This window comes from Halichoerus grypus, chromosome 5, assembly GCF_964656455.1.
Source record: "Halichoerus grypus chromosome 5, mHalGry1.hap1.1, whole genome shotgun sequence".
NCBI lineage: Eukaryota > Metazoa > Chordata > Mammalia > Carnivora > Phocidae > Halichoerus > Halichoerus grypus.
In genome coordinates, this window is record NC_135716.1 from 85,646,997 (window position 1) to 85,663,298 (window position 16,302).

The 16,302-nt window shown below is 58.4% G+C and overlaps 1 protein-coding gene and 1 long non-coding RNA gene across 9 annotated transcripts in view; one reads left to right on the forward strand and one right to left on the reverse strand.

Moving 5' to 3' along the window:
• The window catches only part of LOC118539628 (uncharacterized), a 55,422-nt gene that overhangs the window by 4,127 nt on the left and 34,993 nt on the right, over positions 1–16,302 (forward strand). For 7 of the 8 annotated variants that reach the window (XR_013447924.1, XR_013447923.1, XR_013447928.1 and 4 more), the window contains exons 2-4: positions 6,583–6,757; positions 9,245–9,372; positions 9,524–10,031. This is a non-coding gene — a long non-coding RNA (uncharacterized LOC118539628). The remainder of the gene's footprint in view (positions 1–6,582; positions 6,758–9,244; positions 9,373–9,523; positions 10,032–16,302) is intronic. The other variant, XR_013447926.1, reaches the window with a different exon arrangement.
• Positions 4,798–15,827, reverse strand: ADAMTSL4 (ADAMTS like 4). The gene is made up of 18 exons (XM_036098331.2): positions 15,709–15,827; positions 13,131–13,236; positions 12,891–12,948; positions 12,232–12,587; positions 11,368–12,049; positions 11,017–11,119; positions 10,147–10,283; positions 9,597–9,801; positions 9,174–9,346; positions 8,912–9,023; positions 8,622–8,807; positions 8,297–8,426; positions 7,520–7,724; positions 7,026–7,202; positions 6,540–6,746; positions 6,248–6,427; positions 5,817–5,961; positions 4,798–5,670 (listed from the first exon to the last, which is right to left on the reverse strand). Exons 2-18 carry the CDS (start codon positions 13,148–13,150, stop codon positions 5,534–5,536), a joined length of 3,213 nt encoding a protein of 1,070 aa, XP_035954224.2. The 5' UTR covers positions 13,151–13,236; positions 15,709–15,827; the 3' UTR covers positions 4,798–5,533.

Here is a 16,302-nt window from a genome sequence, read left to right on the forward strand (position 1 = left end):
GAAAACTTAGGATTTTCCTAAAATGCTGGCAAGTCATGAAAGGCATTTGAAAACAACAAAAACACTTACAGCCATCCTGGTTCTGGATCACTGTGGCCCAAATTACTGAGTATTTTGATAAAGGGTGCCTTACGGGAGTGAAATTGAGCAACAGAACAAAGGAATTAGGTAGAATTTAAAGAGTGAAAAGACTACCCTAGGTCTCAGGCCTTTGTTTTCTCCCCTGTACCCTATTTTATTATTGTGATAATTTAAAGAGAATATATACAATTGCTTTACCCTAAAGCACTATACAAAACATAAGGAATGTTAGGAAATGTCACTTAAGGGTTTACTCTATTAGCCATTTCCAAGTCACTGAATTCCCTGGAAGAAGCCACTAGGAAGCAGACATCAGTAGATAGGACCTTAAAAAGGTTCTATAGCTATGTTGGGAAGGCCAGAGGTAACACAAACAGGATTCTCCATGGCCAGGCGGAGCAGAAGTTCAGCCAGATGGAAAAAATCCCAGGGGTCAGTAAACTACCTGCCAAATCTGCCTGAGTGCCTATATGGCCAGCTGGCTAAGTGTGATTTTTGCATGTTTAAATGGTTGGAAAAACACTTTGTGACATGTTAAGCTTACATGAAATTAAAATTTCAGTGTCATAAGTTTGAACACAACCATGGCCTCTTTGTTTACATGTTGTTTCTGGCTGCTTTTGTGCTACAAGAGAGTTGATTGGTCACAACAGAGATTCTATGGCCTGCAAACCCAAAATATTTACTCTCTGGTCCTTCAGAGAAAAGGTTGCTTACTCCTCTACCAGGGCCAAAAAGGAGTCACATTATGTGATGAAAGAGGCAGGTCAACCAGGAATCAGTAGCAGGGTGGGGAGGGAGAGATGAAAGAAAGGAGGGGTACTCTGGTTCCAAGGGCAGATCAGTTCTGTCCCTCTCATCAATGGCAGGGCCTTTGCCACCATACCTTTTAGCCCAGGGATCCCAGGGACACGGTCTCCTCCTTTTTAGGAGCAACCCTACCATCTTTCCTGGTTTCGTTTCCTCCTCATTCAAAGTTCTGTAGAATTGTGTCTTTTTTTTCTTTAAAATAAGCTCTATGGGGGCGCCTGGGTGGCTCAGTCGTTGGGCATCTGCCTTCAGCTCAGGTCATGATCCCAGGGTCCTGGGATCGAGCCCCACGTCGGGCTCCCTGCTCAGCCAGAAGCCTGCTTCTCCCTCTCCCCCTGCTTGTGTTCCCTCTCTGGCAATATCTCTCTCTGTCAAATAAATGAATGAAATCTTTAAAAAAATAAAGTAAGCTCTATGCCCAATGTGGGGCTTGAACCCACGACCCCAAACATGCTCCACTGACTGAGCCAGCCAGGTGCCCCTGTAGAGCTGTGTCTTAAAGAGATTGAGGTAAGGCACAGAAGGTACAGCACTGCACATCCTAACCCCAACCAGGGATCTTCCTAAGTGGAGCCCATCCCTCCTCTACTGAGGTCCTTCCCCAGGCCACTCCAACAGTTCTCTGGTGCTGCCCGAGGAAATGCCCTGGTTTGTCCACTTCCTTCTGCACCTCCCCTTCAGCTGATAGGTCGGTTTGCTTCCCTAGGGTCTGACTGCCATGCCTCATGCGTACCTTGTTTTGGACTAGTGTTGCACATTCGTCCCTCAAATTCTCTCTACCTTCAGACCTCAGCCCCAAAACACCCTCTAGAGTTTCCCCAGTCTCCTGGGTTAAGGGCCCAAAGTCAGATTCAGAACTTGTGCTGTCTAGTTTGAGATTAACCCAAACTGTTTATTGCTCTTGAAAGACTCAGACTTAGGTACTTTCCTGAAGAAAGATACTTCCTGTGGAAGATGCCCCGTCCCCGCCCTTGAAAGCTAACACCTCTTCATCACCTGCCTGTGACAAATAAGCCCCCTCTGTTCTAACTTTCCCACCCAGCTGCCTCCCAGCACCAGAGATGGTGGATTTGAGGGGTGTTGGTAGGAGAGGGTGGGAACGTGGGAACCTCTACCACATACACCCAAACTACAATCTCTAGCCTGATTCTCTGTGGTTCAAGGAAAGGGGAGGGCTCCCTGATTCAGTTCACTCTAGTCGGGGAGCAGGTTAAGTTAAAGTGAAGTCTCTAAAAAATAAAAATAAAACGAAGTCTCTATCTGTAAAACAAGGCAGAAGGGGAGAGTGAAAAATGAAAGAGGATCTGGTTGGAGAGAATCTGGAGGGGAGCTTCTCCTTGCATGTTGTTCTCACTCTATCCCTCCCACTCTGTCCCTCCAACCATATTTCTGCTCAGAAGGGCTACTGAGAGAGGGAGCCTCAAGGCCGGAACACATGCCCCGGGCCAGCCAGTGGGCCCTGCGTTCTGCCTCACTCCTAGTTAGCAGGAAGGTTGAAGCTGGCTGAGTGAAGAGTGTGGGTCTCCACAGACCCACCCCTGCAGCTGTGAACACCTGCTTGCAGGGAGGCCCAGGGGGTTGGGGAAGTCTAAGAGATAAATTTAGTCTGAAGGCTGCAGCTTAATTGGGTGGGTAGTTACCCTGGGGAAGCTGGGAGGGGGGAGGGGAGAGGAATTCTGACCCCGCTGAACTGAGACCTCACAAGTTCACCCCCAAGTACACTGATAGAGAACCACAATCCCCTTCCCCCAGCAAACACTCAGAAATGAGGAGCACTCAGCAAGACACTGGCTGGTTTCTGCACGCTTGATCTCTCGTGCATTATCAAGATTGTTCCTATAACTACCCCACCCCCACCTCAATTCTCAGGGGTCCAGTTCCTCTGTGTCCTTCCCTAAATTGCCCCCAGTGCGCCAAACCTTGGGGCCCCTCCACCACATCTCTCTGGCCTTGGCTTGCAGCTTCCTCTCTCCCAAGTCCCTCTAGAGGGTTTCAGAGGTCAAAGGAGAGGTGTCTGGCCACACTACTCCCCTCGAAGGAACTAGGACAAGGGGTTGCTCCGGGTCAAATTCCCCTTCCTGAAAGCTTCCACATTGACCCCATACTGACTTCAGCGACCAGAGGGAAGAATCCTTAGGGGCTGCACTGCATCCTAGCTTTAAAATGGAAGGGGAAAGGGGGCAACCCCCCCAAACGAAAACCCACATATCCTGAGAAGTCAGAGGCTGGTGGCTGTGAGGGAGCTCAGGGGCAACCACAAAGAGCAAGGAGGTGCTGAAGCTGGGGGTGCCCTAAGAGGGGCTGTGGCTGCATTCCCCACCTGTGATTGGTTCTCAGACTCAGGCCAAACTCCAAACCTGCCCAGCAACAGCCCTGAGAGGCCCTAAGAGGGAGGGGAACTTCAGAGAAGTCAGCTGAGCTGGGGCCACCGCCCAGGCTGCCGCTTCCAGGAATCGCTGGGAGGGCCCCAGCTATTCACTGCCACCCCTCCCTTGGTCTTAGGACTCGGCCTGCAGCCCTTGGTTATCTACTGGGCTGGCTCAGGTCCCACTTCCCTGGTCCCCCACATCTCTGATCCCCTTACAGGTTCACCAGAGAGAGAACAACATGTCTAATACCTCGTCTTCAGGCTCAGCAGAGACACCCAGACCGGGCTTGCCTTGCCCTTTTCCTCACTCCTTCCCCAGGGCTCGTCAGTTTCATTTTCCTCTCTCTCCACTCCCTTGGCCTCCTTCGTCACCCACTGTCCTCCCAAAACGTTGCCCAAAGTCTTCCTTCTCAGCCACTTCCAACCCAGGAAAAGTCTACGTCCCAAGGTAACAGCATGACCCCAGTTTGTTGCTAGAGTAGAAATCCTATATCCTCGGGCAACTCTGGTATCCTTCACAGGGTCTTGGTGTGTTCAAGGAAATAGTAGTCACTGAGTTCAACTGTTACCACAGGCCTTTACTCATGGTCTTACTTGGTCAGACTTGTGGAGGTGCAGAGATGGGGGAGGGATGCTTCCAATGGGGATGAGTCTGATTCTGTTGCACTGCTCCCCTTCCTCTCCTAGACACAGGGACCCCCAAGAAATCTGCCTAGACACAGGGAACCCCAAGAAATCTGGCTTCCAGAAGCAGAGACCTGGAACTCAGACCTCAGAACTGCAGGGGTCAGGGAAAGGATCTGTATTATGAAAAGGCTGCCCGCTCTCATACCACCTCTAGCAAGCTTTTACCTCGAGAGATGACAAGAGCGAAGGGAGGGAGACTAGGATGATACATCTCTGAAGAATGCGTCTTTGGCAGGACATCCAGTACTGCCTTGGCTCCACCCCCGACCCCGCCCTAAGTCCCCTAGAGCCAGGCCAGGCTCCTCCTCCTCCGGGCGTTTCTGCTGAGGGCAGGGGGGAGGGGCAGAAATCACTTCCTTTCCCCCCACCTTAGCAAAAGCAATAAACCAAGAGCTTAATAGGGAAATGGGTGACAGCGGAAAGGACGGGGGAGGCAGGCAGGGAGGGCCAAAGAAAGAGAACAGGAGAAAAGACCCCTGCAAAGCCAACCGCTGTTCAACTCAGCCCCAAACTGAAAGCAGGGCTACTAGATTCTAAGAGACTTTACAGAAAGACTCAGCCTACGGAGAAACCCACCATAGGCCATGCAGTTTTTCCTCAGCTCTGGAACCAAGCTCCCAACTCCATACCTGAAGTGGGAGAAGTGGTGACCTCTAGTGGTCGATGACCAACCTACGGTTGGCCAGGATCCTCTCCCGTGATTGGGGCTCACATAATAGCCTTTCTGGGCCCAGACTCTCTCCGCCTGGGCTATAGGTGCTATTCCCCCTTCCCACCCCTCATTCTGACCTCACACTGCTTGTTTAGGTGGCCCAGGTGGCTGGGTTCCCATCAGGGCAATAAAGAGCCTGTTTCTCATTTGTCATAATCATCTTTAATAAAAAATAAATTAGTTCTGGGATGGGAACCATTTTAGGAGGTGCAGAGTGGGAGCAGGGGCTAGGGTGTCTTGTTCTATTTTTTCTTTTTTCCATCCTCTGCCCAGCGTCCCTGCTCTGGGGAGGTAGCCTCTCTTCCTGGGGTAAGGCGGACTTGGCGGTGGCTGACCCCCATCATCCCTAGCTGATGATGAGAGGTAGGGATAGAGAGACTAAGTATGGGGAGAAGCGGTCAGACGATAATGGTGGTTTAGAAGAGGTGAGGCCTCAACATGAGAACTGCAGTTTAGGGCACCAAGTTGGGGTTGATGGGGAGGCCAGTTGCTAGGCAGTCTGGATTACTAAGGAGCTGCAAACTTACTTTCCTCTCAGCCTAGAAAAGTCTCAGGGCAATAGGCATTGTCCCCTCTCCACTCCTCTTTAGTCTGTTTCACTTCTTTTTTGGGGGAAGTAATATACGTGTAGGAGCACATGCCATATATGCCGGGCCCCGATACACACTGGGGGCCTGTGTGCACACACACCATCACACCACACACAGACCCAACCACACATCTTGATAGTCACCTTGCCACCTTCAACCACCCTAGGGGGCGTCCCTGATGAGACTAGGGCAGGCTGGAGAGCCAGAGAGTACAGAGTGGGCCGATGGGTGGGTGACTGATGGTGGCACGAGGAAACCATGAGGAGAAGGTCTCTTGGGCCCATTTCAGGCAGGTTCTGGGGGAGAACGCTCCAGGACACGGGCGCAAGAGCGGCAACAGGTGGCTGTGTAGTATGGATAGACGCAGAGACGGGCCTGTACCACCAGGGGGCAATGTGGAGAGCTGTCCTTGCATTGATCATCTGGGGACAGAGGAGGCCAGGGGGCATGTCACCCAGACCCTTCCCTCCGGAGATGCAGTGCCCACTCCCACTGGTCCTCTCTCATCTCTCCCATACTTCAGTTAACTCCACTGTACTGGGGGCTGGGGGGGAAAAGGGCTCCTTACCGGGGCGCTGGCTGCAGGGTTGGCTGTTACAGGGTTGTTTCCTGGAGGGCCGCAGGTGAGGAGGGCATCGGACGCTGAGGGTCTGGTTGGCGGTCAGGCACTGGACCTCCCTCGTCTGCGTACCCCCCTGGCAGGAGCGAGAACACTGCGGAGACCCCGCTATCAAATCAGACCCTCGCTATGACCAGGTTCCTCCTGAACCCCAGGCCACCTACTTCTCTGAAAGTAGTGTGTGTATGTGTGTGCTGGGGGGGGGGGCCTCTCCTGGAACACTGTGAAATCCCCACCTGTCCTCCACGTCTACAGGAAGTGGGACAATGATGAACCAACTGCAGCTGGCCTTCTCCTGGGACACAGTGGGGACACCATGAGAGAAGCCTCCCTTTTCCTGGCAGTCCGTGCTTAGTAGGACAAGGGAGCCAGGCACTCACCGGACTCCAGGGTGTAGAAAACCATCGGTCCTGGCAGTCCTGCCCCTGACAGGGCTGCAGGGCAGGGGGCCTGGGCAGGTGGGAACAGTTGCTGGGAGAAGTCACATTGAACTCAGTACCCAGTTTGGACACACAGATGATGTCTCTACGCTGCGTGCCAGAGCCACATTCTGAGGAGCACTGATACAGAGGAAGGGTAGGGTGTGCAAGGGGAAGGGAGAACAGGGATCACTCCCGCCAGCCCACAGGGAATCCCACTGATGGACACCCCCCTCCCAGGCTCTTGGCTCACCTCGGCCCAGGGCCCCGTGTACCAGCACCATGTCCTCTCACAGGGTCCCAAGCTGCAGGCACGCATGTCCGGGGGACGGCTTCCTGCTGCACAGCTCTGCTCACCGGTCCCTGCTCCTGCTCCCTCCTGGCCCGCCCCGTGGGCCTCCCCACTCCCGAGGCAGACCACAGACCGGCGCTGGATCCCTGTCCCACACTCGGCGGAGCACTGTTGAGAAGGTGATGGATTGAGGAGGAGGGGCTGAGGGTGGCGCATCCTGGATCCCCAGTTAGGGAGTGTCCCGGGTACCAGCCAGATAAGAGGAAGCTGTACTGGGGGTCGAGGACCCTGATGTGGGTTTTTCTCACTTATCCCAGAGTTCCCAGCATCAGCAGCACCCAGCACATAATAGGGCTTGCTCGGTAAATGTATACTGAAATGTGTCCGAAAGGTCCTGGGTGTGGGGCACCAGGGACGCACGACTCGGAGAAGGGGTGTGGGGCCCACCTTGGAGCTCCAGTCGCTGTGGAACCAGGCTGTGATACAGGGCCCCATGTCACAGGCCTCTCTGCTGGGGGGCCGCGGAGGGCCTGCCGCACACTCCCTCTCGCTCACTTCGTCACCGTCGTTCCCCACACAGCGGACTTGCCGGCTCCTCTGGCCCCGCCCGCACCGCACTGAGCACTGAGGGGAGGAGAACCTCTGAGCGCCCCGACTCCCCGGCTTCCCCCCTGCGAACCAGGCCCTGCCTTTGGTCCCTGACTCGGCGGTTACACGGCTTTATGGGCTGAGGGGCAGGCGGAACAGGTGGCTCTGGGCCCCCAGCCCCTGGTTCAGTGTCTTACCGGATTTACAGACCAGGGTTTCACATGAGATCTTGTTATAGTAAAAAAGCTTCTGCTGATTCAAAAGGACTGGAGAGACCACTGCTCTCGCCCACTGGTGCCCGTTCATCTAGGGTCCTTCCCGCCCCAGCAGCCTCCCCGCCGGGTCCCGCTCACCTGGCTCCAAGGGGAGCGAACCTCCCAGTGGCCACAGAGGCGCAGCTGACACGGCTGGGTGGCACTGGGCCGAGGGAGATGCCCACAGCGCTCGGGAGGCACCGAGGAGCCGCCACCCGCGAACTCCTGCCGGCAGAGCAGCGGGCGGTGCTGGGCGCCGGGGCCGCAGGAGCGGCTGCACGACGTCCACTCGCCCGCCTCCCAGCTGTGGGCGCGGCGGCCAGAAGAGGCAGAGACACAGAGGAGGAAAACCGAGATGGGTAGGGCTGCCGTGCGTGGGGCGAGGGACCACAGCCCCGGGGTGGGGGGGCCCGCAGAGGAGAGGGAGCAGCTTCATCACTTGGAGTCTGAGTGCCCTCGTGGGGCTCGGGCTGCCAGGGTTTTCCTCCTGTCTGGGGAGCGTAAGCCTTCCTATTTTTTTTTTTTTTAGGATTTTATTTATCTATTTGAGAGAGAGGGCGTGTGCGTGCACAAGCGGGGGTGGGGGGAGGCAGGCAGAGGGAGAAGCAGACTCCCCCCTGAGGAGGGAGCCCGATGCAGGGTTCGATCCCAGGACCCTGAGATCATGGCCTGAGCTGAAGGCAGACACTTAACCGACTGAGCCACCCAGGCGCCCTGGGAATGCAAGCCTTTCTAATCAAACACTGTCCCTCCGCAGCCAGATCTTGCGTGCTGGGTGCAGAGTCCAGGGTGAGATCCTAAGGCAGTGTGGATGTGTCTGCTTGGGACAACTCTTGTGTTCCTAGGACCCTAGCCCTCCCTGTGGGTCATACTCACTATGGGGGGCATGGAGGACCATGGCAGGGCTCCAGGGGGGCTGGGGGCCTGGCACCCATGGCGCAGCTGTGTTCATCCAGTTCCTCCCCTGACTCACGAGAAATGCAGAGGAAAATGGGGCGCCAAACACCTGAAGTGGATGAGAGGGAAGCCAGGAGAGGCAGGATGGCTCAGAGCCCAGTGTCAGTGGGGTCCCAGACACTGGAATTTGACCTGGCACAGAGTGAAGGTATGGACCCACAATCCAGGGTGTGGGATCAAGAGTGCCAAGTCAGGGATTTGGGCTAAGGGTGCCAGGAATACAGGCTGGTGCCTGAAGTCTCACCTTTTCCACAGGATGCTGAGCACTCTGAGTGTCCCACTCGCTTCCAGTATCCAGTTGGAGACCCCAGGGGTGTCCTGGGATGGGGTGGAGCATGCATCTGGGGGATCCGCACCTGACGCTGGAGGGTGCCTGGGGTCCGGGCAGGGCGGGGCATCGAAGCGGGTGGGGGCTCTACTCTCAAAATCTCTGTGCAGGGACAGTTGAGTAGGCAAATCAAATACACCCCCACTGCCTTGAAGCTCCGCTTTCAGCCCCTCCCCGCCTCCTAGGTCTGGGGAGCAGAGTCTCACCCGGCTGGAGCTGGGGGAGGTGGGGCTCTGCGGTGGTGCTCTCAAGGTTTGGAGGAAGTGAGGAGATAACATACTGATAAAAAATGCCTGGGTTTTCCTCCTGAAAGATCACCTGGGGAGAGAGAAGATAATGAATTGTCTGGGGGAGGTAAGGGGGCGCATACCACTAGCCTTCTCCTCCACCTTGTGGCCCACAGCTTTGCCCCCAGAGGGAAAGGCCCCCCATGTCCAGCAGTCCAGCTTCCCCAGGCCCCAAGCTCACGTAGACATCCACAGGCTGGGTCGTGGGGCCTGTGGCTGACAGACTCTCCCCCTTGCCCTCCTCTCGAGAAGGACGGTTGTACAGGAAGACAGTCCCGCTGGCCGAGTAGGACCCAGGGGGATCCACAGCCCAGTTTCCATTGATGATGGACTGGCCCCCAGGGCCTCGAAGGGCTGGAGATCGGAGGTCAGGACACGAGGTCAGTCACACTGTCCTCCTCCCACCCATCCCTTAGCCACACAGAGCCCCTGATGCCCCGAACCCTCTCGGCTTCCTCCGCCACCTCCCACCTCCGCAAGGGAAGAAGCCCCTGACTTCTCTCTGCTTGGCCCATTTGCTGTGCTCAACAGGGGTGTGGAGGGCTGAACCAAGAAACCAAGACTGGAACAGGGACCCAAGACTCGGAGAATCTGGAGAGCTCACCGAGATAGTTGGAGCTGGGCCGGAGCTGGGCAATCTGGAGCTGGGAGGCCCCAGCAGGAATCGACAGGATCTTCCGATAGCCCAGAGGGCCGCCCCGGTCCGTGAGGTTGCCAGAGACGAGGCGGCAGGTGGAATCATCCCCTCCACAGACCCCACAGCCATCCGGACGCCTGCCAGAGCCGAGGATCCCATCACAGCCGGGGCTCTGGGGGAGAGTGAGGCAGGGGCTGCCGGAAGCCAAACACCGCCGCACCCCCGCCTGGTCCTCTTGGGACCCTCCAGCTCACCCTGCATCTGGATCTTCACACTGTGAGTGAGAGGATGTTCCTATGCCAGCCCACCATCCCCAGCCAGCCTCAGGGAAGCGGGAAGGTGCCTGAGGGGTTTCTTCCGGCAATTCACCTCCCGGCTCTGCTCTCACCTCCAGCTGGGCAGGTGAGAACCTTCCTTTTTGCAATCTCAGCCTGGTGTTTTGTTTCTGTGGTGATGACTAAGGAGACTGCGTGCATGGGTGTGCACACACACACACACACACTCCACCCTCTCTCACCAGACAGCGTCCGGCCACGCAGATGTCTAGGGCTCCAGGCTGACACAGGGTCCCATCCTGGACCTTTTCCGTGTGACGGACATAGAAACGGAAGCCGCGGGGACGGCAGTTCAGTTCACAGCGTTGGGAGCCCTGAACTAAGAAACAGGGTGGGAGAGTGGTTAGTGGGGGTCCCTGGTGGGAGGCTGACAAAAGTCCCATCTTAGCTATGGAACATCCTGAGCTCGCCTACATCTCCATGGATGAAGGAAACAGGACAATTCCATATTCTGAAATGTTGCTTTGAGGGTCACACAAAAGCTGAGTCAGGTCAGTTGAGGTCAGTTGAGGTCACTGAGATCAGCAAAGGGGTTGTGAGCCGTGAGAGAGAAGAGATACCCGAAACCTATGATTATGTAAGCTCATGAAGGGGTTTCTTGGCATCGGGTTGACACAGGCTGAAAATCAAGTGGACAGTAACTTGGGAGCAAGTGGCCTACCACCAGCCAGCCCCACCCTGCTGTCACCACCGGACAGGGTCTCTCTGACCATGCCCTTCTCGTGTCATGCCCGCCCCACCTCCTGGGACGGGCTTCTTCCCAGAGGCAGCCAGCCAAAGGGCACCTCTGGGCATGCCCTCTCCCAGCCTGATCCCTCTGCCGGGTTATCCATCACCACCTGACTGCTGGGCCCTGTCTGAAACCCACGCCCCTTTCCCGGCTTGTGCAGTCTCTTCACCCCAACCCTGAGAAATAAGAAAGAAAATGTTACACAGAGGGGAAATGCAAGGGCCTACAGAAGAGAAATAGAGGGGCTGGTGTCTCCCTCTCCCCATCATCCCCCAGTCTGAAGCCAGTTCACCTTCCCAGGGGGGTGGGCTAGAAACCTCACCTTCTGTGAAGGGCTCCCACTGGTACAGCTGGCCCATGAACTCCTGGGAGTCAAAGGCTGCACACTGCAGGGCCCGGGGGTCTGGCTGCTCAGGGGGGCAGGGCTGAGGTAGGGGGGATACAGAGGAGTCAAAGCTGGGGAGGAAAATGGGGGTGTGGGTCAGGGCTGGATTTGGGGGTGTGGGAGGGGAGGTCAGGTCTGTGGAAGAGCTCCAAGGCCCCTACCCTGAGGAGGTCAGATGCCAAGGCCCTTTGCCCTCAGGTCCAGATCTGACAAGCTGAGGACCCAGACTTAGGGTCAGGGAAGCAGAATTGCAAGTCTGGGGAGGGGATGGTCCAAGGAAGAACTCACCGCTTGGCTGCAGGCTCTCAGCTGCTCACTCTCCCCAGAACATCTTGGGACAGGGCTACTGGGAGCAAAGAGGCTCCAGAGGGAACTGGAGTGGGGGCCATCACTCAGCAGAGGCAACCAGCCATCTGGGTAGTGGGGGGCAGACTCCATGAGGGACCCATGAAGATTCCCCCCAGGTCTCCAGTGCTCCTGGCTCTGGTGGCCTCTGCCCCGAGGGACAGAAAGGAAAGGATTAGGGTGCCTCTCGGCCACCCGGAGACTGGCCCAACCCTGGGAATCTGGCATTCGTGGCTGAGGGGACACGTGGAAGGAGCTACTTTCTCCTGGGGAGGGGATGGACGAGGGGGGCTCTGTGCCAGAGGCCTGGGCTCTGGGGTGGGGCCGTGTGGGGGCAGGCCTGGTTCTAGAAGGCACCTCCGTCTGAGCAGTTTCAGGGCTTGGGGGTTCTGCTGGGGGGGGTGGGGAGTGGGCAGAAAGTTCTGTAGGAGGGAGCTGAGTTTGAGCTGTGTGGTTTGTGGAGGCTGGTTCTGTCCTTGGAGTCAGGGATGGAAGATCTGAGGCCTGGGAGAGCTCAGCTCTGGGCGGCCCCCCGGGGTGCCTCCGATTCCGATGCAGTGGCAAAGCAAAGGGCACTCTTCCATAACCAAACATTCCGGGCTTGATGGAGTCTCGAACCTGGGGCCTGAGAAGGTGTAGCAGACATGGGGTCACAGCTCTGGCCGACTCGGACCTACCTCCCCAGCCTGCTTCCTAACACCAAAGATAAGCCTCCCTAAGCCAAGCACCTTTGCTCCCTCTCCTTCATTCCCGAGCCCCGCCCCTCACCCGAGCCCCCGCCCTCCCCTCGAAGCCCCACCCCCTCACCTCCGAGCTCCTGGAATCTCCCGGGCCTCTGCTCTCCCTAGTTGGGAAGCAGGACCTCGACGTGGGCCACCTCTTCCCCGAGGCTGTGGCCTGTACAGGGAGAGGGTTTCTCGGGAAGTCTGAGGTCTGGGGCTCTGACCCCGGGGGAGCAGGGCTTCTGGATGTCTTGGGGGCCGGGGTGGGAAGGGCAGGCCCTGGTGGAGTTGAGCTGTAGGGAGCTGACAGGTCCGGCCCCTGCGCTGCACCCCAACTCCACAGGGCTGGGAGCAAGAGGCCCACTGGTCCCAAGGACCCCAGACACCCTCAGGGCCCTGACCCTCCTCAGGGGGTGTCTGAAGAGAGTGTCCAGACAACACCTGTGTGGACAAAAAGATCAGACAAAATTAGAAGGATTTTCGAGGGAACTCTACAGGGTATCTAGTCCAGTACCCAAGGGTCGGGGCAGCTGTTACTGGTCCAAGGTCACATTCAATAGCAGAGGTGAGACTTGACGTAATTTGGCAAGGAGTCAGTGAGTTGGAGGGTGGGAGGAAGGCAAATGTGAAAGGCGCCATGGCTCATCAGAAGCTGCGCGAATGGCCAATCGGGCGCCTGGCCTGGAGAAGTGAGGTGGGCGCCAGGGAGGATGACAGGAGCACAACCTCTGGTCCCTGGCTTACCTCCTGATCCAGGCAGAGCTCAGGGAGGGACAGAAGCAGCATCAGACACAACCGGGGCCTGCAAACCAGGCAGACGAGGTGTTATGACACCCTCTCCCCCGCAGCAGGCTCCCCACATCCTGAGGCCAGCTTCTCAAAAAGCAGAAGTTTCCCATCACTTGCCCCCGCCCCGCCCAGTAATGGCCTTTCCCTCCCTTCCAGGGACAGAGCCGCCCCTCCGGCTGGCAGCCCCACACTTACCTGCCCGCCCACTTCTCCATCGCTCCTCCCTCGACGCCCCGGGCCGGGGAGAGGGGACCGGAAGTAAACACACTACTCAGGCATCTGGGTGTGGAGGGGGCACGCTCTGTGGGGACAGAAGCCTGGTGGTTACCTCTCCTGTCTCCAGAAAGCTGGGGGTTGGCGGGGATGGCTCCTCAGAAGGGCATCTCCGAGTGAGGATGGAGGGGTGGGGGAAGGCTGGCCCACCCCTTTATGACCCTAAGGGTGAGAGCGGGAAGGAATGCTGCCCTTTCCCGACCGCTGAGGCTAGAGGGTGGGGGTCTGACCTCAGCCTCCCGACAGGGGCACAGTCCCCTCCCCTCAGCCTGCAGGAACTCCTCAGCTCCTCCCTCCTCCCCGCTGGGGCCTGCTTCCAGGCCGGCTCAGGCCACACAGGCACACGCGTCTTCCTTAAGACGATTTTCATCTGGTTTGCCTCCTGCCCTTCCAAAGGTCCTGGACAGTTGAGGGAGGCATGGCTGAGTACATGCCGATACCCACTCTGAGGAGCTGACCGGAACCCCCTTGGGCTTTCCTTTTCTTACTCGCCTCCCAAGCTTTTCTTCCTTTTTTTAACTAAGCTCCTTCTGGAACACTCGGGCGCATTTCTGCCCTCCTCAAAACACTTTCTAGCAAGAGATAAACTAAATGGGCTGATGGTTTAATCTCTAGAGAAGCAGGTGATTTTCCCATTTTATTTAACCTCCCTCTAGGGGCCAGAGTCCCTGGGCATTGGTTCAATGAGGGCTTATTTCAGGCCCAATGATGATGGGCTGGGGGAACCTGGGAAGGAGAGATGCAGCTAGAGCTGCCCTTGCTCCCCAACCACAGGCCTATCATTCTGGGGAGCCAGGAAGTCCATCCTGAAGTCTGGCTTTCATCATCAGGGAAGTGGAGCTGGGAACCCTACCCTGGTCTCAAAGCCCCCTGCTGCTCAGCGTGAGCCCTTCCCACCCCCACTCCCCAACCCGCTCTCAGTTCTGCTTTCCAGGAAAAAAAAAATGTTTCTGTTGGATCTGAAAGGCACCCGGGAGAGGAATCCAAGGAGCTAATGCCGAGGTGGGCCAGCTCAGGGGCAGGAAAATGACAGAGGGAAGGGCAGGAATGTACTTGGGGTAGCAACACTCTCAGCCCCACTCCCCTCCCTGAGACCCCAAGACTTGGAAGTTTGAGGGAGGGTTTGCAGAGGTTGCATCTGAATGCACAGGGCCACCTCAGCTGTTCTGGGTTGGGAAGGGGTTGCTGATGGCCGCTCCCTCCCCTGGCTGGGCTGGCCACTGAGGTCAGCAACTCCACCCTGATGGGGGCGTAGGGGCTCCAGAGCAGGGCCAACGGTCCACCCAAACCTTCAGCTCTCTGCCTGACTCTGTTGCTTGAGGTTGAAGAGGAGATATGGCGGTGATGGTCACTGTCTGCCCCTTCTCTACTACTGGGTACCCTCTGCACTCCCTCTCGGCCTCTGCTTCTCTCTGCCCCCCCACCCCCACCCCCCGCCCCAGGTCTGTATCTTGCTGTCTCTCTCTATGGGTCTACCCAGTACACATAATCCTGTCCTGAGCTGGGTTTGGCTTTGGCAGTTCCCTGGAGAAGTGAGGGGTGGGGGGTGGGGGTGACGTGAACTCCTGGAGCCCTGGCTAGGCCTGGCTCCCTCTCTAGAAAAGTCCTACCCCACCCCCTGCACAGCTGGGCAGGGGACTGACATCCCCTCCACCACAGAAACAGACACACATTTGTGCTCCTCACCCCTTTTCATGTTCCTCATCTGGTGTGTCTCACTGCCCAGGGTGAGGAAAGGAGAGGTCAGAAGTGGTCACCCCCCTGCCAGGCTGGACACTGGTCTGGACAAACCTGGGCTCCTCCTGGCCATACCTCCACACTGGCCGGTGAGGATCAAGGACGAGAGGCCTGGGCAGGGCTGACCCCTTCACCCCCAGAGGGACCCACTCCTGGGAAATGGGTTGCTGCTGCAGGGGGAGGGGGTGGGACGGCATGTTTCAGGGCTCGCTGGAGAGTCCCTGTCCTGGGGCAGAAATCCTTGGTCCTCACTGTGCCCTCCATTCCTGGGTCCTGGAGGACCATCCAAACAGGTGTCCTTCCTTTCTAGTCATCAGGCTGAGCTGGATCAAGGGCACCCCTCGGCAACCCTCCCAGCGTCCCTGGCCCCAACTCCAGGACTTAAAGGGGTGGCAGGGGCACACATCCTCGAAGGAGCACCCTCCTAGAGGAGGAGGGCAGGAGGCGCCGGCGCGTGCGGGGAGGTCCTGGGTATGTTTTCCAACTTTACTCCGTGACTTAGTAGGAATTTTGGCTGATTCTCCGCCCGGGTGATGCGGCCACAGTTCCACAGGATCAGAGCCCCCTCCCCAGGAATTCGACCCCAGGAACTGGAAGATCTTGCGAGGCTACAGAGCTGGGGCCGGGGTCGCGGCTGGGGCACGACCGCGGGGCGCGGGGAGCAGGGGGGGCGGCGCGGGCGCGCGCGGCGGGGGCTCTAACGGGACCGGGGAGAGAGGGCGGCCGGGGCCGGGGGAGGGGGTGGTCCCGGAGGGGTCTGTACCTGCTCTGCGCGGGCCCCGGCGGCCCGTTAACCCTTCTGTGCCCGGGCGCTCCCTGGAGGCAGCCTGGCTCCGCGGCGGCCACTCCGGCCCCTGAGCCGGGCTCGGGACACGGCCGCCTCTGGCCGCGGCTCCGCCCCCGCGCCCGCCCCCGCCCGCCGGCGCCCCGCCCGCCACGCGCCCGGCCCGCGCCCCTCGGCGGCCCCCCACCCCCTGCTCGCCGGGGCCACCCACCCCGGGGCTGCGGGCCTCGACCACCCCTGCGTGCTGGGCGCCGGACGACGGCTCGGGCGAAGCCGCGGCGGTCCCTGCCCGCTTGGGAGGCAGCCGTCGCTCCGGGCACGGTTCCTGGGGCCGGTGCGCTGGGCCCGGCTGGGGCTCGGGACTCCGGGACCCCTGCCTCCCGACCGGCTCGGCGCCGGCGGCGCGAGGGGCGCCAGGGGGCCGGCGGGGGGGGGGCGAGCCCCGCGCGGGGAGGGGCTGCGCGCGGCGGCGAGCCGAGCCGTCGGACCCCGGGCCCGCGGCCGTCCCTGCGCTCGGCTCCCCGCAGCCCTCGTGCGAGCCCGGTCACCCCTGCCTCTCCGGGATTGGGCTGT